The 20,774-nt window shown below is 34.8% G+C and overlaps 1 protein-coding gene across 10 annotated transcripts in view; it reads left to right on the forward strand.

Moving 5' to 3' along the window:
• The window catches only part of LOC105479668 (mitogen-activated protein kinase 10), a 338,499-nt gene that overhangs the window by 275,999 nt on the left and 41,726 nt on the right, over nucleotides 1–20,774 (forward strand). For 9 of the 10 annotated variants that reach the window (XM_011737775.3, XM_011737776.3, XM_024792191.2 and 6 more), the window contains 2 exons: nucleotides 5,956–6,138; nucleotides 10,844–10,968. In XM_011737775.3, coding sequence (XP_011736077.1) covers nucleotides 5,956–6,138; nucleotides 10,844–10,968 — 308 coding nt within the window. Of the gene's footprint in view, nucleotides 1–5,955; nucleotides 6,139–7,833; nucleotides 8,063–10,843; nucleotides 10,969–20,774 lie in introns of those variants that run through there. The other variant, XM_071092617.1, reaches the window with a different exon arrangement.

The raw sequence follows: 20,774 nt of genomic DNA on the forward strand, positions 1-20,774 counted from the left end.
CTTCTTAACTTCCGTTGTATGTAGTGTTATATACAGAAATGAAAGTAACTTTCTCGATTTGGTCTTACAGAACAGAGTACAGTGTCCTTAAATTTCTACAGTGTCCTTAAATTTCTCTTAAGTAGATTCTATATTTCTGTTAGTGTAGGCTGTTTGTATTAGCTTCTTTGTTTATAATTATTTACCAAATTTAAAAGGACTTTAATATGTTTCGGCTTTAAAATAGAGATGCCAAATTACATGATCTCCAAGGCCTCTTCCCATTTTCAAAATACTATCCCATGCTGAGAAAATCAAATCCAAAATTTTTGAGGTCAGAATATCATACAACTGAAGGTGGGGGCTATTTACAAAAAATAAAATTAAAATAAAAAATTAGTCTTGTAAGAGGCCTGTGCAAATGAAACACCCCAAAGATTAACCTTCAATAGCTTAATGAAAATTCTGCCTTTGTAACACATATTAATATATATTGGATTTGCTTATATGTTACATGTCTCTCCATTTTTTGATTTGCAAGTAAAGATAGATTATAATACTGATTAGATTTATATCATGCTTCAAACATTAGCCTTGGATATTCCATGTCCCATATTGTAACACTAGCAATATGCTAGGACCAGTATACAAATAGCCTTTTACTTAATTTGCTAGCTTCATGTTTTGGCTTATAATTCCTCTTCCTATGCTCATTTATAATTAAAACAGATGTTAGTTGCAATGAACAATTGCAACTCACTTATTCATATATCCTGTTACCAGAATCTGACAAGGACTTTTGAGAGGAAAAGAACATTTTTAAATATAAAATACCCTAAAAATGTTTCTCTTTTTCTTTTTTGGGGGGGAGGGAGGACAGAGTTTCTCTATTGTTGCCCAGGCTGGAGTGCAATGGCGCTACCTCTGCTCACCGCAACCTGTGCCTCATGGGTTCAAGTGATTCTCTTGCCTCAGACTCCTGAGTAGCTGGGATTACAAGCATGCACCACCATGCCCAGCTAACTTTGTATTTTTAGTAGAGAAGGGGTTTCTCTATGTTGGTCAGGCTGGTCTTAAACTCCTAGCCTCAGGTGATCCTCCTGCCTTGGCCTCCCAAAGTGCTGGGATTACAGGCATAAGCCTCTGTGCCTGCCCCTAAAAACATTTTTAAAGAAACAAAACAATTTGAAACATAACCATGAAAATCTAGATTCAGAACTCTATCATATGTTTGTGTGTGTGTGTGTGTATATATATGTATTTCTTTGTAAATGTTTTTAGAAAAAAATTCTTTTAACAAATTTAATCACAAAGAACTATAATTAGAACTTTCCATGGGTAGTACTCCCCAGGTAATAGCAGCATACAATTTCAGTTCTCCCACAGATGATGAGGGGCAGAATTCTTCTCCCACTCCTGGGAGCCTACGTGTACCACTTACTATAACTTCCCATGGCCTTTGCAGGAAAATTACATGGGTCAAAGAAGTAAAGATTAGCACTTTTCTTTCTCCGAGTATTCTCAGGTGATTGACCCCCAAGTTTTCAGTAACAAACAGGTGTGGAATAATCTTTTGGTGAATTTGATCCTATTCTAATTTGTGTCATAAAACTGAAACATGTTAGTATTTTACTCTTAGAACATCTAGACTTAGTAACTCACAAGAGACTTTTTCGTATATTCTACGTGAGCATTTCTCAAAATATAATCCCATCCTTGATTACAATTACCACTGATGTTTTTTATGATATCAGCCCAGACCTGTGGACTCAGAATCTTGTAGATGAGTAGGAAGGAGGGATATGTGTTTTTATAAGTTCCCTACGTTATGAGTATTTGAGTTTGGGAAACACAGTTTAATGTAATGACACCTAACACATGGCACATGTGCTTCAGTTTCCTTATTGTGCATCTGTTGCAGACATTACTAATTGATCACAGAAGTCTTTCCTACCGAGCTAATATAAAGCCACACAAGCTTACTCAACATTGTGCCTAAAGAGCTGTTGGCGTGCATGATAAAAGCCTCTCCTGGAACTATTCTATACCTACATTGCTATTAGGCAATATTGTCTTTAGGAACACAGCTAAGAATTTAGAGATAAATTGCAAAGAGATGTTCTTTAAATTGCAAAGAGAAGTCAGAACATTTCTGCACAAAGTATTGATATAAGGCCTAGAGCAGAGCAGAAAGCAAGTCAGAAACTATGAGTTGTCAGCTCTGGAAATCACATTCATAGTAACAAAAAGCAATCAATGATAGAAAAAAACATAAACAGAAGATATAGTCATTCAAAGGAGACAGTTGGATGAGGCCATTAAATAGTTCCTTATGATTCCACTTCGTAAGTTCTGAAGGCTTAAATATGGATGGCACAAATTATGTTCATAATTATGCCCACAATACGCAGAAAAGGATTAGTCTTAAAAGGGGCCTGTGCAAATGAGAGGCCCAAAAATTGACCTTTTCATACATTATGTTTAAGGCATTATTGTTTTAGAAAGTTCCCTAACAAAGGAAGCTAAAGTAAGAGAAGTGCTTGAAACGTAGGTTAATAGCTAATTGATAATATTAATTGGAAAAATTTTCAATCTTAGGATTTCAGATACTAATTTTTGCTATTCATATTTACTTTGTTTTATTCTCCTATTATAATAGTATTTATTGAAGACCTTAGTAATTATCACATTTGTACATTATCTTGGCATCATGCCCTACTTATAAAATTGAACTTCTTGCAATATAACTCTACTTTTATGTAGTCAATTTAGACTTATATCCGGTGATTTACTGTCAAATAATTCTTATTAAATGCCATTTTTCCATTTGTATTCAATACATTTCATAATTTATGTTAAGGGTGATAATTTCTAAAACAGTACATCAAAAATATAAAAACAAATATACTTATTGCTTTTCTGATAACTTCACAGGGCTAAGATCTGTAAATCCTCACTCTATGTGGTATAAAAATGGTCATTTATGGGTATTCTAAAGCAAATAAATTATTCTACAAAAATGGTTTTGGTCATTCTTTAAAAACATATTTACCATGTTAACAATTAATACATAATCATAAAATATAGTTAATATTTTGTGTATTTTAAAAATGTAATCATTGTGGAAATCTGTTTTCCCATTTAAAAGATCACCTTATTTTCTATATAAAATATTAATAAAATTTATTGTTTTACAGGAATATGTCAGCCTGATAGACTAAGGAAGGGGCTTCAGAAACATTCTTTAAGGGAATTGCTTGTGATGAAACACACCGTTAATTTTATGGCCAAATTAAAGCAATTTTTTACCATATCAATTCCAAATTTACTCTTTTTTCTTAATGGAATACTTGAAACAAGCACTAAACATGGAAACAGGAGGTACGACTTCCAGTCTTGCCTTATGTTAGGTTAATTATTATTATAAAGAAAAATTATGTGCTCAACTAAATTGGGCATAGTTGTTCATGTTCATATTCTATGAACAACTGAAAACAAGTACTTACCATATGTAGATACACACACACATATGTTTATGGGAAGAAAAATCTTGAAATGGACTGGTTAAAATAAAGACACAGACTTTTAAAGATCACTGTAACTCAGATTTGCAATATGAACATTTAACTATTTCATTGACAATGATAAAGATTCTTGCCACCTTGTAAACCATTGCATCAAGAATCACAACAGTGTTTCATTTAAAAGCAACCTAAGTAGGAAAGAGCACTGTGTCTCTAGACTCTAATTATGATTTATTAAAAGCAACATTTTAACAATTCTTATTTAACAAATTCCAGAATATCTGATTCTTCTTAAACTTTAATATAAATTATCAATTTTTTTGTTGTTTGGGAATACTTCTTTAAAAGCAATTCTTTACAGTGTATCTTTATAATTCTAGCAAATGTAATTAGGATATAATACTGTATTGGGATTATTTTGCCGACTTTGTTAAATGACTTATTTATAGAAAACCTGACATCTTCTTTGCCTCTATTTTAAGCTTGACATCAAGTGGTTAGAATTTTGAGGAAGTTTGACCAATGATGAAATGATAACTTGGTAGGGCATGCTAACCTAATCGTTAAAAAATGTCTCTTCATAATTTATAATGACAAGCACTTAGGTTTTATTTAACTACACTAATGTATTCTATTTAAATATGTCTAAGTACTTACAGCTTACCTGTATCCATAGTATTAACACAGGCTCTTGTCTAAGAGTAATTTGTAACTCTAACCTTATATAATGTTTTAGTTTCGTTATTTCTAGGGATTCTGAATTGCCACTGTATTTTCTCATGTACATGATAATTAGATGAGCTTCTATCCAAGCATGTTCTTGTTTAATGATTGCTGCTGCTTTATAAAGGAGTATTATTGTTTTTCCCACATTCATTTCATATCTTGATAGTCCATAGTTATATATTTTTTATTCCAATAACTGAGAGGATATGTAGTAATTTAAGTTTTATTCAGCCAGATTATAGGGAGGAAGAAGAGAATTTGCACATTAGTTTGATTTATCTTTGTTCAATCTCCTATCTACTGTGTTTGTATTACATATTTATTTTTGTTAAATACAGTTAAGTTTATCTTTAATCAGGACTGACAATCTTCAGTCCAAACCTCTTGAATAGCTAGGAGTAAAGATTTGACAAACTTCAACTAAGTATTATGGTAAGAGTCCCTTAACTGTCACACCTTACCTTAGTGGAAATGAATTAACTAACTTAACACCGAAGAACAGAGTTGTAGAAGAATAAGCAATGTAGGAGAGAATACTGCTTGCCGTACTGGATTTAGGGGGAATTTCCAAGGTCTCTATTACTCACTGACACATGTGAGGAAATCTGTTTGAATCAGTCGTTTCCAGTTGGTTCTTCAGAGTAGATGGTGTTTATCATTATCGAGGCTCTGATATATTGAATATTAATGACAGATGAAAAATAGAATCTCAGTCATTGAGTATGTCTGCCAAAAGAGCTAGTTCCAATTTAAAAGGGTATTAATTTTCATAGAGAGGTAATATTTTTTCTGTGGTATTCACCATGCTTAATGTACTTTCTAAACTTGAATGTACTTGGACAGAAATCTGTTGTTTTAAATTGAACATTCCTCTGTTCACCCTCTTATTTCATTGAAAACAATATTCCGTGATGTCAGCAGTAAAACAATAGGTATGAAATTGGTGGCTTCTTTGTTTAATAAATATGATTTTTAGGAATTTGACAAAGAACTAATGAGTTGTTTTACTATAAAAGTTATATTGACATGCATAATGCATAGAAAAAAATTCCAGATTTTTAGAGAAGAAAAAATATCTTAAAGGTAGTTTAAGAAAATGTAAATGAATGTAATCTAAAATATTTGTGTACTTATCATTTTAAAAATATAAATGTTTGAGGTAACTTCAGAATAAAAATGTCACTATGATGTTCTAAAACACACGATTATATAGAAGTTAATCTGCAGAATATGAGATTCATCTTGTTATTTGAATGACTTTTTATCTGTACACCCTAAAGACTATTTCATGATATCTTATTTTGTTAAATAATTGCTAGTTTTCCAAAAGTATATAAGTTTCTTTTTTTTTTTTAAGTTTAGCATAATTTATTTGAGCAAACAAATGATTCATGAATTGGGCAGTACCCTGAACCAGTAAAGGTTCAGAAGACTCTACCTGGCAATGTGGGCAGTCCATATTTTTAGATAGAAAAAGGAAGTGACATACCGAAATAGCCTGATTTGTTCCAGCCTAGCAAGTATATAAGTTTCAAAAGTGAATTTAAAATTTCAAGAAGACTCATAGCCTGACATATCTGCTTTTATATTTTCATTCTTTGTTGCTTATTAAAACTCTAGTTGCATTAATTAATGACTGTTCAGGACTTTGAGAAGCATTAGTCTCCCAATTGTTGAAAGGCTAGTGGTCTGCACTTCTTTTTTCCCTTAACTGTTCAATTCTCAGATATTGACCAGTGGAATAAGGTAATTGAACAACTAGGAACACCATGTCCAGAATTCATGAAGAAATTGCAACCCACAGTAAGAAACTATGTGGAGAATCGGCCCAAGTATGCGGGACTCACCTTCCCCAAGCTCTTCCCAGATTCCCTCTTCCCAGCGGACTCCGAGCACAATAAACTCAAAGGTATGCCCTTCAGGAATGACTTGAGGACGACTATGAGGGTGACGGGTCAAACAAGCACACGGTATAGAGACCTCTCTCTCTTTCTCTTTCTTTCCTTTTATTTTTAGTTGACACATGATAATAGTACATTTTTGTGGGATATAGGGGTTATTTTGAAACGTGTATGGAGGTATAATGGTCAAATCAGAACAATTAGCATAACACATCACCTAAAACATCGATCAATTCTTTAATTGGCACAACCTCAAGTTAAAGAAAGATATTTCTTGGAAGATCGTTCCTACAAAGGGGAGTAGCCACGGATTTTAGAATTGTCTGGATATTCAGGGCGGGGCGCGGTGGCTCAAGCCTGTAATCCCAGCACTTCGGAAGGCCAAGGCGGGCGGATCAAGAGGTCAGGAGATCGAGACAGACCATCCTGGCCAACATGGTGAAACCCTGTCTCTCCTAAAAATACAAAAAAATTAGCTGGAGGTGGTAGCGTGCACCTGTAGTCCCAGCTACTCGGGAGGCTGACGCAGGAGAGTCGCTTGAACCTGGGAGGCAGAGGTTGCAGTGAGCCGAGATCGCACAACTGCACTCCAACCTGGCGATAGAGTGAGGAGACTCCGTCTCAAAAAAAAAAAAAAAAAAAAAAGAACTGTCTGGATATTCAGAGAGAAGTTATTGAATAAAATGTGTGACAATGGTGTGCCCTAAGTATTTCACGGGGGGTTACATAGAATCTTAAAATTATTTTTTGAGATATAACTCTAAAAAACCAACATAATATACATTGAAATCATTGTTCCAATCCTTTTTATTGCCTGGAAAATATTTTCAATGCAAGGTTTAGTTGTAAAATCTTGGAGATGCAGGTGTCTGAACTTCTTTTTCTATAATTTATGGAGTGCTTAAATTTTTTCATTTTAAAATAGCAAATGAGATTTTACGTACATATTTTTATTCAGTATAAACACTTCCATTAATAAGTCGTTTTTTTCTGTCATGTTGTTGGCAGTTAATATACTTGAGTAACAAATATCTTCACCAACAGAATTGACTTAATAATGCCTCAGTCTAATTTGGAGACATGGAATAAATTTGGCAATGCATAAAGTGTAATATAAATAATACTCAAATTCTTATAATTTAGAACACTCCTAAAAATCTTATTTTGAAATAAATCTGACTGTCTTCCCCCTGCCTCGTTTCAAATTTGCCCCATGCCTTAAAATCTGTGTGACCCTGAGCAAGTTACCTAATTTTTCTTTCCTTGTTTTAACAAATGAACGTAGAGAAAACCCACCTTATAGGGCTGTTGGGAGGATTAATTGACTTAATAATTTGTCAAACACTTAGAGCAGTGCCTGGCTCACTGTGGATGCTCAGTAACTGTTAAATATAATAAAATAATAATTTAAAAATGTACCTGTAAATTATCAAAAAAGAAAAACTTAAGATACATGCTTTTTAAATTTAGCCCTAAATGTTATGTGGACAATTAATTATCTGCAGACTTAACTTACAAACTTAATGTGTATAGCTAAGGAAGACTTAAACGAGATGAGGAAGCTAAAATGTGGTGCCACTGTTTTCCAGGATGTTTTCATATCCTCTAAACTTTTATCTAATGGGTTTTAAATGTGCAACACTGTTTCTGTGCTCTTGACACATATTACACAGTTGGATTTCTTCCTTCAATTGCCTCTATAGACTCTCTTACTGACAATGGACTAAATTATTTCTAAATCTACTGCTGATAAGATCAACACTGCCTATATCCAGATTGAAAAAGAGCTAATACTCCAATTAAAGATCTTATAGAAATCATGTCTTTGTAATACTATTGAGATATCAAGCAAAAGTAATCCCTTCTTTTGAAGACACTTGCAGCAATACAGAGACAACAAAGTTCTCATTAAACTACTGTATGAAATCACAATAAAAAGGCTATTAAGATATACTTCATAAGGTAATTCCAATTTTCTTGAGTTTACTTTTTAAATCAATTTGAATTTCTGCAATTATTTTTGTAAATGATAAACTAGTTTGCATATTCGATTATTGATTTTAATTTTAAATATAAAATTGAAAATCTATAAATAATCTTAATATACAAATAACCAAAGAGAATAATGTATTCTACTGTGTTTGGAAAAGAGCATAACACATTTGCTTTCAAATGATAGAATGAAAGATAAAGCATTGAAACATTTTTCCATATTGTTTCCTAAAAATAGTATCGATTATTGTTTCTTAGCAAGATGATTTGGTATTGGTATAGTTCATGACCCTATTCATGAATAGCCCATTCTAACCCCAGTCCTTTCTTTTCTTTTTTTCTTTTTGAGACAGAGTCTCTCTCTGTTGCCCCGGCTGAGCTATCTAAGCTCACTGCCAGCTCCGCCTCCCGGGTTCACTGCATTCTCCTGCCTCAGCCTCCCGAGTAGCTGGGACTACAGGCGCCCGCCACCAAGCCCAGCTAATTTTTGTATTTTTAGTAGAGATGGGGTTTCACCGTGGTAGCCAGGATGGTCTCCATCTCCTGACCTCGTGATCTGCCTGCCTCAGCCTCCCAAAGTGCCACCACCACACCCGACTAACCCCAGCCCTTTCTAAGAGCAGAAAAATGGATAGATTTGATGAGAGAATCCATGAGAATGGTACATGAATTTGGATATAAAATCAGTTACAAATTAAAGAGATCTTTAAAGCAATGAATAAATAAACACAGCCCTGTTAGGCTATTAGGAGGCCATTGGCAATGAGAAAAATTAAATATTGAATGAATGTATAAGTATTTCTGTATTTTTGTTGTTCTTGTGCAGTTCAGAGTTTTAATTTGAAAGTAATGATAATAAGTTTCTAGGATTGAGTTTCCCAGAAAAATGGATAATAGAAATAAAAAGTTCTCAAGGTTGATTTAACTAGTGATTTTTCATATTTGTTCAGAAAATTAAAAGATATATTTATTCATGTAATTACTAAAAATACCTACAGGTAAAAAATTAATTACTACATTTTAACTGTAGTATGGTTAATATGTGAAAAATACATGAACAGCACTAGAAAAAATATGCCAATAATCACAGTCATTGCCTCTAACTAGTGGGGTTAGATATTATTTCCTGATTTTTATATTTTATGTAATTTTCAAATTTGTAGAATTAGTCAAATTGTCTTAATCTGAAAAACTGATTAAATAAAAATTGATACATATCCACAGTCATCTATGTTGATTTTTTGAAAAATCCATTTAAATTTTGTTCTCTTTAATTTGATGTTTTACCATATATTTAGAATAAACTGAATATTTTCACCATTCAACTTTCAAATCAGTTAAGTAACAATATTGATTTGAGATATTCATTTCTGTTAAAACTTTTTGTAAAAGCCTGGGGGAGGGATAGTATTAGGAGAAATACCTAATGTAGATGACAGGTTGATGGGTGCAGCAAACCACCATGGCACGTGTATACCTATGTAACGTGTATACCTATGTATAACTATGTGCACGTTGTGCACATGCATCCCAGAACTTAAAGTATAATAATAAAAAATGTACATGTTTTTAGAGGTTAAAATTAATGTGTCTTTTAATAATGTTATTAAATAAATATGCTATCACCATATAATTTTATAACTGTTACTGCCCACAACCATAAAATTAATTATGATAGCATTTACATAATATAGAGTTTTTCATTAGTGTCTGGTGTAGCATTAGACTGGCTTCAGTCTTTAGCTGCTGGATTTCATCAAGTCATGACTTCCATTTATTTAATTCCATTGATTAAAAATACCTGATGATTACAGAATGTTAAAATAAAATTCAGTAATTGAATAGTTTTTTTTCTATCACATCAATTCTTTGGTTGTTTTTATGTATATAAGAAATTTGTGGCTGGGAGCAGTGGCTCATTCCTTTAATCCCAGCATTTTGGGAGGCTGAGGTGGGAGGATCCTTTGAGCCCAGAGCTCGAGATCAGCTTGGGCAATGTAGGGAGACCTTATCTTTACAAAAAATAAGAAAAAATAGCCGGGCATGGTGGTGCATGCCTGTAGTTCCAGTTACTCAGGAAGCTGAGATGGGAGGATCCTTTGAGCCCAGGAGTTACAGGCTGCAGTGAGCTGTGATCATTCCACTGCACTCCAGCCTGGCAACAGAGGGATACCCTGTCTCAAAAATACATAAACAAACAAACAAACAAACAAAAAGAAAAAGAAAAGAAATTTGTATGATACCAACTCTTAAGTCAATTTGTATACTAAAATCCTGATAATTCCATTGTATGAATGAGAATATAAAGGCACATGTGTTGATTAACTTCAAACAGCTGCCCAGACATTTGTTGAATATCATGCATTTGCACTCTGTGCTCTTTGTGCTGTTTATCCCATATTCATACAGGTTACCAAAGAAGATGATTTTGCTTATATAAACTCTGCAGGTTGATACATTTTACTTAGAAGTTTGAGTGAATAATTATATACTCAAAGTGTTATAACCCTTGGAGAGCCTCAGGCTTAGAGGCCTTAGGCTTAGAGACCCAAAGAAACAGGTGTAAAATGCATTTTCTTTTCCATCACATCAAGGGATTTACCTGATGTTTGGAAGGAAGATACTATCCCATACTTTATTTTCTTAATTTCCTCTCTGTCCAACAAATTTCCTTACTGAAATCAAAATCTTACTAGTTGTTTCTCTCATTTATTGTTTCAGCCAGCCAAGCCAGGGACTTGTTGTCAAAGATGCTAGTGATTGACCCAGCAAAAAGAATATCAGTGGATGACGCCTTACAGCATCCCTACATCAACGTCTGGTATGACCCAGCTGAAGTGGAGGCGGTAAGATAGGCTGCCTTTACTTTACTTCCACAAACAAATCATAGCTCATCGCAAAACACTGAGTACAACTAGAAGCCAAAAGAATGCACAATGGATTTTTATAATTTCTAAGTCCAACGTCTGTTATCTGCCCCTCTAAAAGCTATTTTCTTCAACATATGTTTTAAATACTTTTCAGGACTTACTAGAAGAGGGTATGATTTAGTCCAACAAGCCTTAGGGGTCCATGACACACTACCATTTGTTTCTGTTAAATTGCCAACACTTGTGGTTCTTCTTGTGTATTTGACTGCCAGCCTCTTCTAATGCAAACTTAGTGGTAGGAAATAACAGAGGACAAGTTGCTTAGCTTGTATTTTTTTTGAAGATACCTGCCACTAGTAAAATGTGATACTTAAGACTATTTCAATTAGAAAGCTTTTATAAGACCATTGGTGGCTTTGTGAAACCTTGCGTGAACTAGATAAACTAGAAGTGGGTATTTCAGTAAGTAGATTACTTCAGGTTGATCAGTATGATGTATCTCCGTGTCTTATACCCAGACATGGAAAATCTTCTCAGAAGTGTAACTATTTTAAAATTATTTTTCAAGCATTTAATATCTTCTATTCAACCTCTTTCTTTCATCTTTACCTCTCCTTTCCTCTGTATGGATCCAGGCAGGGCAAGGGGGGCTTGCTGTTGCCCATGTGTGTTCTATAGGCCTCCTGATGAGAATTTCCTTTCTGTACCACCTTTAAATGTTCCTATCAGCCATGTTACCTTCTCCCATAAACATGAGGAACTTCTCAAATTCTTAGAGTACCTGTGCTAAATAATCTCATTTTCTTTTACATAATACCTTCAAATCCATTTGTTTGAATTTGTTCTTAATCTTTCATTTGAAATGCTGTTTGTTTCCCCCAAGGTATTCCTGAGGATATTTTCACTTTCCTTCAGTTTTCTTTCCTCTGCTTCACCATGTGTTTTTCCACATCAGAGGTGCTAGATTCAAACACATAATTCTCATTTCTTCATTCTTCACTAGAGAAGATATGAAAGATGGCAGTGAGGACTAGGTAGAATTGAACCTTACAGACACAATATTCAACAGGTCCTTTTCATAATGTAACCCAATCTTTAAGCATTTACAAACTTCGGGGAAAACACTTACGTGGTTAATGAGTCTCCCAAGTGTGGAAACCGAGGTGTAACCATCATGTACTACATTTTTTTTTTTTTTTTTTTTTGAGACCTAGTCTCGCTCTGTCGCCCAGGCTGGAGTGCTGTGGCGCTATCTCGGCTCACTGCAAGCTCCGCCTTCCGGGTTCACGCCATTCTCCTGCCTCAGCCTCCCGAGTAGCTGGGACTACAGGCGCCCACCACCTCGCCCGGCTTTTTTGTATTTTTAATAGAGACGGGGTTTCACCGTGTTAGCCAGGATGATCTTGATCTCCTGACCTCGTGATCCGCCCGCCTCGGCCTCCCAGAGTGCTGGGATTACAGGCGTGAGCCACCGCGCCCGGCTACATTTTTTTTTTTTAAAGATCTGCTCTCTTAATTAGTTTTACAATGATGTTGAAATTTCTTTTTGCCTCAAGTTAATTTTTAGTCATTTTATTTGATTCGTAAGAAATAAAATCCCTACAATTAAATATTTCTGAGTTTAATTATAATGTTCTAAAAATTAATATATATTCTTACAACCAAAATATAGAACCTCCTCCAGTCTCTCACACTTGGGAAATACTTGCAAAGATGTTCTTGGGGTAGAATGAAGTAATGAAGTAAGTGAGAGAAAGTATGATGTATATGTATATGAAAATTAAGTATAAAAATTTTATCTCTGATGAAATTAAAGAAAGTATTTTAGGTTATGTTGATAAAAATTTTACATAAATATATGTATTATCTGAAATTGTTTCTCCTCATTTATTTTGAGGCATATTAACTTATGCCTCATTATGTGGCATATTTATTCATATTTATTTTTTCTTACACCTAACTTAATGTGTATACTCTTTTTTTTATGGGTTGTGGCCTAGAGTTTAATTAGAGTCATAAAGTCTGCATTTGTAATTCACTTGTAATTATGTTGCCTATAAAAGAGATAGTTGCTTGGAATCTATAACAACATTTTACTGAATAGTATCAATTTGTTTTAAATTTTAACTTTTTATTAAAAAATTCTTTGTAGAATGAAAAGATAAAATTTAAGATACTAAAATAGTTGGAGCCTTTTTCTTAACTACTTTGACATTGACATGCTGGGGCATGGATAGCCACAAGGCGGGATGTATGAATTTTAGGGGAAGGATCTGATAGAGCCTGCGGGTCCAGGAAAAGAAGTCAGTTAATACACAGAACAAGCAAGTATTTGACATCTAGACTGGGATCACTGATTTTACAAGGGCAACCATGTCTTCCATCTAGACATGTTGTAGTGAAGAGATGGGAATCCTGATCCTAGGGCAAGAACAATTTATTACTTTATGAAGTGCATTACAGTGGTCACAACTAAGAGGAGACACATCCTGAAGGTGCTAGAATCTCTAGTCAGCTATGCTTTCTGCAGTGTCCTTAGAATTCACATCTCTGTTACACATGTTGCATATGAACATGTGTTTAAAATAAGATGACCTTTCTCTATGGACACGTGGCAAAGCTATAATAGAGTGACATATCTTCTGCCAAGGATGACAAGACTGTTTTGCAAAATATACCCCTGTATGTCTTTATAATCCAAATAAATGGAAGAATCAAATAATTGGAATTTTTATTCTGATCAAAGAGCTTTCAAGTAACTCTCATGCTGGTAGGGAGGGAAGGAAATTCAAAGGTGAGAGAGAAGAAAAATAAGTTTCATTGGATGGAAATAATGGCAAGTGGACAGGGGATAAAGAACAAACTGTGATAAGGTGATGTTTAGAGGAAAAGTGGAAGGAGTATAGATATGCTATGTGTACGAAGCTATTAGTTATACTACGAGCTATCTTATCATGTTTCCAAAACTACCAAAGTACAAAAATCAAAAGAGAAGAGCATATGAATGAATGTTGTCATAATTCTAAAAGGTGAAATTAGTCATGCACACATGAGTTTGAAAATTTTAAAAATTGGATGCTAAGCTGGAGTAATTCATCTATGTAGTAATAGTACATAAATATTTTGAAATAACTGCTCAAATTATTAGCAAGTTCTTATTCAAATAATGTTTAGAGTAAAAAAGTGTGGTTTCAAAGTAGAACACACAAGTCACATATAATGTCAATGCTTTTGCATGAAACAAGTAGAAGGTGCTCTAACTATGGTTCAGTATTCATCAAGAGGGCAAATATATTATACACAAATGTACTTGGTTGAGTTATTTGCATCTTCATAGGTATGAAAGATGAGTTAGGTTTAAATTTCTGTTCTGCCCATTACTAATTTGCTTTAATCAAGTTTCTTAACCTTTCTGCAATTCAGTTTTCTAAACTAAGAAAGTTCTCCCTTCTTATCATATGTACAGCATAGCATTCTGAGATTTTGAAGAGTTAATGTGCATGAAGTGCTTAGCAAGTGCTTGGCAGTCAGTAAGAATCATATAAATTATTCTTACCCTTATAATACTTATAATTACTATCACTATTATGACTTTTACATGCATAGCTTTACTACCTTTTGATATTTGAAAAAGATATATGCGTCTGGTGAAAAAGACCAGCTGGCCAAGAAATTGCAGAAATATTCCACAACCTTTCTTTTTCGAATAATGGTGATGATGATCTAGTTCCCACATGATTTTAGGTCCATTTTTTTTCTTTTTCTTTTGTTTAATGTATACCTACCTCTTCTTTGCCAGGTTGAAGAGAATCTAATGTCATTAGTTTAAACCAAAATAAAGACACATTATAGAGTCCACAGATCCTGATTATCATTATCTTTACTTTGGGAAAAGTAGATTTTTGGGATTGTTTGGGGGAACTCGGTTTAATATCTTCCTTGTGCCCTGTTGGAAGAAAACACAATGTTTATGAAGCTTTGTTGCCTTATCTCTTATCAGATTATTGAGTTTAGGCACCCTGCTAGGATCCAGTGGTGGCTTCACCTCTGAGAATGGGGCTACAGAGAACCCTTAGGGAGCATCTGGGTGAACTCCAAGCTAAGTAAGAGTTGATTAACTATTTCTCAGGGCACAGAAGAAGGGGATTTATGAGGAACATAAGCTGTAACTATTTTTAAAAAGAGTTTTATTTCTGCCAGAAATTTCAGAGCACTTAAAGAAAGCTCCTGAGTGCAACAGCCTTACAAAAGGCTCCATTTTGTAGTTCTTGTTCCTTGCAAGGGCATAGGGAGAGGGAGCAGGAGAGGGAGATGTGAGTTCAGCCAAAACCAAATACATCAAAACTCAAATAAATCATTATGAAGAAGCTTAATACAAACATATGGAGTCAGAGAACCCTTCATGATTCCTCAATTCTTGACTAAAAGGAAGGAGCTAGACTTGAAACCATCCCCTAAGATGGGACAGGCACTGGGGCTAAGCTTCATGGCCAGTGGTGATCAACCAGATAGACCATTGTGTTGAAGGCTCTGTTTCAGAGAGAACAGTTCTTAATGGCTGAAACCTTACTCTGGGAATCAGGGCAGAGAGGCAGGTAGAGCTGCTTGGGCCACTGGCATTTTGAAATTCTTTTCTCTAGTAGGTGAACCTGGGGTACTTGAGAACCCAGAGGACAGCTGGCAGGAAACATAGGACTTTCTGTGTGGCAGCCAAATGAAAGTTCCAGAAGAGAATGCTGTAAATGAGGCCTGGAAATGGTACTCCAGCTATAATGGAGACCACAGAAAGAGTGGACATGTTTTGTTTGGAAGTCTAAGGACACATGACATCCTCAACTAGACTAAGAGAAAAGATATAATTAATTCAACCAGTTTGGCTGGAAGATGATTTGGTAAACAGGACCAGTGCTGAGCTTGCTTGTTATTTTTTACCTAACTCAAGATTAATTTGGGAATTGGGACAGGGTTGGGTGGGAATTTAATCTACCGATACAGATCCTGAATTAAACAACCTGATCTTCAGATTCCCAGTGAGAGTATAACCTGGGAAACAGAGTAACACTTACATGTATTAGTGCTGAAGTTCAATTAAAATAAACACTTAAGAAACATGAACCCAGAATAGTCAACACTATTACACATTTACTGTTTGCTTATAATGTAAAGTGATTAAGAGGGTCTTAAATGCTTAATTGATATTATTATTTACTAGTTCACTACTTTAGGGATTATGTTATTTTTGCCTACAGTGAAAGAATTTATAGAAACAAGTTAACTTGGCTATATTAAGCTATTTTATTACAAGACAATCATAGATTTCATGCCCTGTGAGCAGAGTTACTATCTGACATGATTTTATCCATCTTCTTGTCTGCCATTATATCTTACTGGATATTACCAAAGAGGATGCATGCAAGGGATGACCAACCATGCAGGAAATATAGATTATTTTTAATCTTCTTGTGACACAAACATGTAAACTTTGATATTGCTTATGCCTATTAGCCTAACATCTATTCAAGGTAAATCTGAAGTGGGAATTTAGAGATCATTATAGAGTGGTTTTGTCCTGCAGTTCAGCAAACATCAGCATTCAGAGTAGCAACTTTCCAACTTTGAGCAGTTATAGGACCAACAACAATGATGAGGTGAATAGAACAGAGCTAGATGGGATTGGAAAAAAGAGAGAAGGGAATCAGAAGCCTGTGGTCAAAGTAGAACAGGTTCCATAGCTTGATCTGGGCATTCCAGAGAGAGAGCTGATGCAGATATGTAGGCCAGGCAGTCAAGACCAGCTGGGCAGTCAGGAGAGACTTGTGGTCTAAGATCAGAGAGCTAAGTAGATGAAACCCTAAGGGGCGTTTAAAGGTGTCAAAGATAAGGATGTTCTCATATTGCAATGCAGAAGTCAAAAGCAGACACTCTTGGACCAACACAGAGATAAGCAAAAATGGGAAGCCACTACCAACCTGAGGGCTAGGGGGTGGTTTACTGGAACCCAGGTAGTAATGGCCTGTCCAGCGGGAGCTAGTCACAGACACAGATAAGATACAGCTGCTTCTGGAGAAAAGGATGGGGAGAAATGGCCTAGATTATCCCCTCTGTCTCCTGGTGGTATCTCCCTCCTGTTGGCTGAGACCAGACTGAAGGCAGCTGACAGACAAACCTGGGAAATATGGCCTAATACAGTCCAGTCCCCTGAGAAAAAGAGCAACTAAAGAAAGGGGGAGGACAGCATCTGTGGGCCAATGTGTCCAGGGCTGGCACTTACCAGGTCATTCTTTCCTTATTCACAATTCTGAAATCCCTAAGTAAAACAGAAGTAACCAGGGAACGGAGCACAATTCCTCTGGAGAGAAGAAAAGTTTAGATGTTAGAAGAGGTGCTCAGGGACCTCCCCTCGTAAAGTGAAGTAAGCAGCCCCCTAATAACTATCTAATTTCTTGAAGTATTTCATGATTTCTTGCCAAGAAATCACAGGCACTATACCAACCTGATAGTCTTGGCAGAAGAGTATTTCTCATTAGGGTTTCCACTGAACGTGTGCACTTCCTTCCTTTTATATGTTCATGTCACTCTTTCAATTGTTGGTTGTAGGGCTACAGTCTTGTTGAGACAATGTTGGACCACATGTACATGAGGGGAGCGAAAGGATTCAGCCATCTGTTTTCTTTTAGGTTGCTATAAATCTACTCTTTTGCTGCCATAGGAACGACCTTTATCACTAGGAAAGACCTTGTCACTTTCTTCTCACTCACCTCTTTTTTATTTCTTCCTTTTTTGTCTCTTCTTCACTTCTTACCCTCTTCTCTTTTTTATCCAACAGAGTTATTCACATAAGCTTTGACTATTTGTTAACAGTTTAGTATTTATTCACTTATTCTATAAATATTGACTGAGCCCACACTTTGTGTTCCACACTGACCTAGATGATGGTGATTCAGCATTGAATTTTTAAATAAACAATGAAAAAAACAACAGGTCCCTGCCTTTATTGTTCTTGGTAGGTTTCCAATAGTTAATAGCAATTTTTATTGAATGGGAATCTTTGATAACTTATCATCTCCTGAAGAAACAAAATCAACTCCTCCAAATATGAGTTGTCTACCTTACTTGATTATTTAACTTGTTTAGTGTATGATTTCCTGACTGTAGAATCTGAAATCCTATGTCCCTTGAAATGTTAATCAGTTATAACTAAATTGCAGTGAGAATCTGCTAATCTTCAACCAGATGTGCATCAACTGCTTTGAATCATAATTAACAAGTTATGCTTATCTACTTTTAGCTATGATTTTTAAACTATTTTTTGACTGAATATAAAACAATATCCTGCTGGGCGCGGTGGCTCACGCCTGTAATCCCAGCACTTTGGGAGGCCAAGGCGGGCAGATCAGTTGAGATCAGGAGTCTGAGCCTTGCTAACATGGTGAAACCCTGTCTCTACTCAAAATATAAAAATTAGCCGCCTGTAGTGCCAGCTACTGGGAAGGCTGAGGCAGGGGAATCTCTTGAACCCAGGAGATGGAGGTTGCGGTGAGCCGAGATCGCAGCACTGCACTCCAGCCTGGGAAACAGAGTGAGACCGTCTTAAAATGAATGAATAAACAAACAAACAAACAAACAAACAAACAAAAAAGTCCTGACCAAGCTGACCAAGTTTGGTAACCCAAATGCATAGATTATTACTGAAAACCAAAGAATCCTAAAGTTGCTACACTAAACATAAAAGTGTACAATCTTTAAACTATGAATTAAATCTTTCTATTTACTATAGCAACTAAATAAAAATATTTAATTTGTAGTTTAAAGATTTACATATAAATGTATTGACCATCTGAAGCCTTCAAACATAGTTCACATGATTGAAGATTATGGGAAGGAGTTATTCTCATTCCTTATTACCACTGACTTTTAATTCTCTCAAATACGTTTTCACTGTAAAAGCTAATATCATTTGATTATGAATATCCTGTGTTACTTGCTCTATTAAATCTACTCCATGAATGAGTTCTCGTTTGCATTGTTTCTACCTTTATTAACTGTAGTTTAGCCAGTTGTCTTTTACTGAATTCTCTTGAATCCATAACAAATTCCTGAAACAACATGGTGAAGAATAGGCTTATAAATATATTTGATTATAACTAGAAGCAATATACTTTGCTAGACTCAGTATATATAAACTTAGGAATGATAAAGAAAATTAAGAGCTACAATGAATATGAATTTGATGCATCTAATGTTCAAATAGTTCATCAGTAGATATCTACTGTTTGGAGATAAACCATTGAATAAAATATACGTAAGTTTGCTTCAAATATTTTATAATCCTTTTATTAAATTGGTTAGTCTGAGTGTAGCACTGTGAGTTAAACCTGAAGTATCTGGAAGAGATGATTTAAAGGAGTTATAAATGCAAACAGCTCTCTGTACAGACTGTATCTCCCATTGGGAGGAAAGGGGCTTAAAGTCTTTGTGAGTCACATCTTCCTTTGATGAGTGATACCAAAAGGTTAGGGCATGTCCTCAAGACAATTTCTGAATAACTAATCCATCTGAAATTCTGAAACTACTGTTTTTGTTTCCTGATTTTCCCCACAGGATGCCTTCATGTACTTAAAATAGTTAATAGGCATTATTTTTGTTTGCTGTCCTTTGGTTTGCCTGAGAAGAAAGTCAGTTTGCAAGTGAAATTTATTATATAAAATTTAATAGCAACTCTCAAGTGGCAGAAAATACCTATCAAATATTTCATTAAGCATAAAGTGCAACACTTGAGTTACTTAAGGATTTTTTGGTAGAAATTTGAAAATTTTTATTAAGAAGGAAAATCTCCATTTCACTAAAATAATAAGAAAACTTTTTAAAAAAAATTTCACGGGTAGAAAAAGCCTCTGTTGCTTTTTATTAATAGAAAAGATCCACAGTGCCTATCACGCTGAATATGACCTTGGATTTCACTACTAGTTTATTTCTTGATGCTATAGATGTGCGTGCACTTTTAGTAAGTTTCCCCATTTTTACTTCTTTAGATTTTTTGGAACATGCTTATTACTTTGGATTTCAATTTGGAAAGCTTATAAACAAAACATATTACTATACTTGATAAGGCACATCCATTGAGTTTTCTCAGGAAAGATCTCTTTGGAAGTTTTCATAAAGGACTTATTCTCAAAAAGATTTCTCAGGTTATTTCTAGCATTTTAGGAATATCAAACAAAAATTTTATCTAAGTTCCCCTAAATATTTTCACAAGTAAGACAAACTATATCCTAGAATGAGGAAAAGAATAATTAACAATGTGAGTAATTTCAAGTATCTGGAATGTTTAGCATGTTAGTGATTTTATTTCCATAATATGTTATAGTATTTGTTGTATATTTTAAATTTGACAATCAGTCCAAGTATTTCCCAAGTGCCTATCACCAGTTTGGTCTATAATCTGTGTGCAGGTCACTGGTGACCTTTTGTTTCCTGGAAATAGAAAGACAAAGAGGTAACTGAGTGATGTTGTACTGTGACACATCATGATTCTCTTTTCTCCATTCTAAAATTGCCATCATTTAAATTCTGTTTTTCAGACCAACTGTCCTTATGAATTCTTTTAAATATGATTTGTTCTACTCACATGGAGTTAATAAACTGGCTGAATTCCTCCCTCAGCTGTTCTCTCCATCTGTTCTGACACAAGGACTACCTCTTTGAGTCTTAGGATTTCTTATTATTATTGCAGCACGTGTCATGCTGTGAAAAAGTTAGTGTGACCCATGGCACGCTTAATT

This window comes from Macaca nemestrina, chromosome 3 (assembly GCF_043159975.1).
Source record: "Macaca nemestrina isolate mMacNem1 chromosome 3, mMacNem.hap1, whole genome shotgun sequence".
In the NCBI taxonomy this organism is placed as follows: domain Eukaryota; kingdom Metazoa; phylum Chordata; class Mammalia; order Primates; family Cercopithecidae; genus Macaca; species Macaca nemestrina.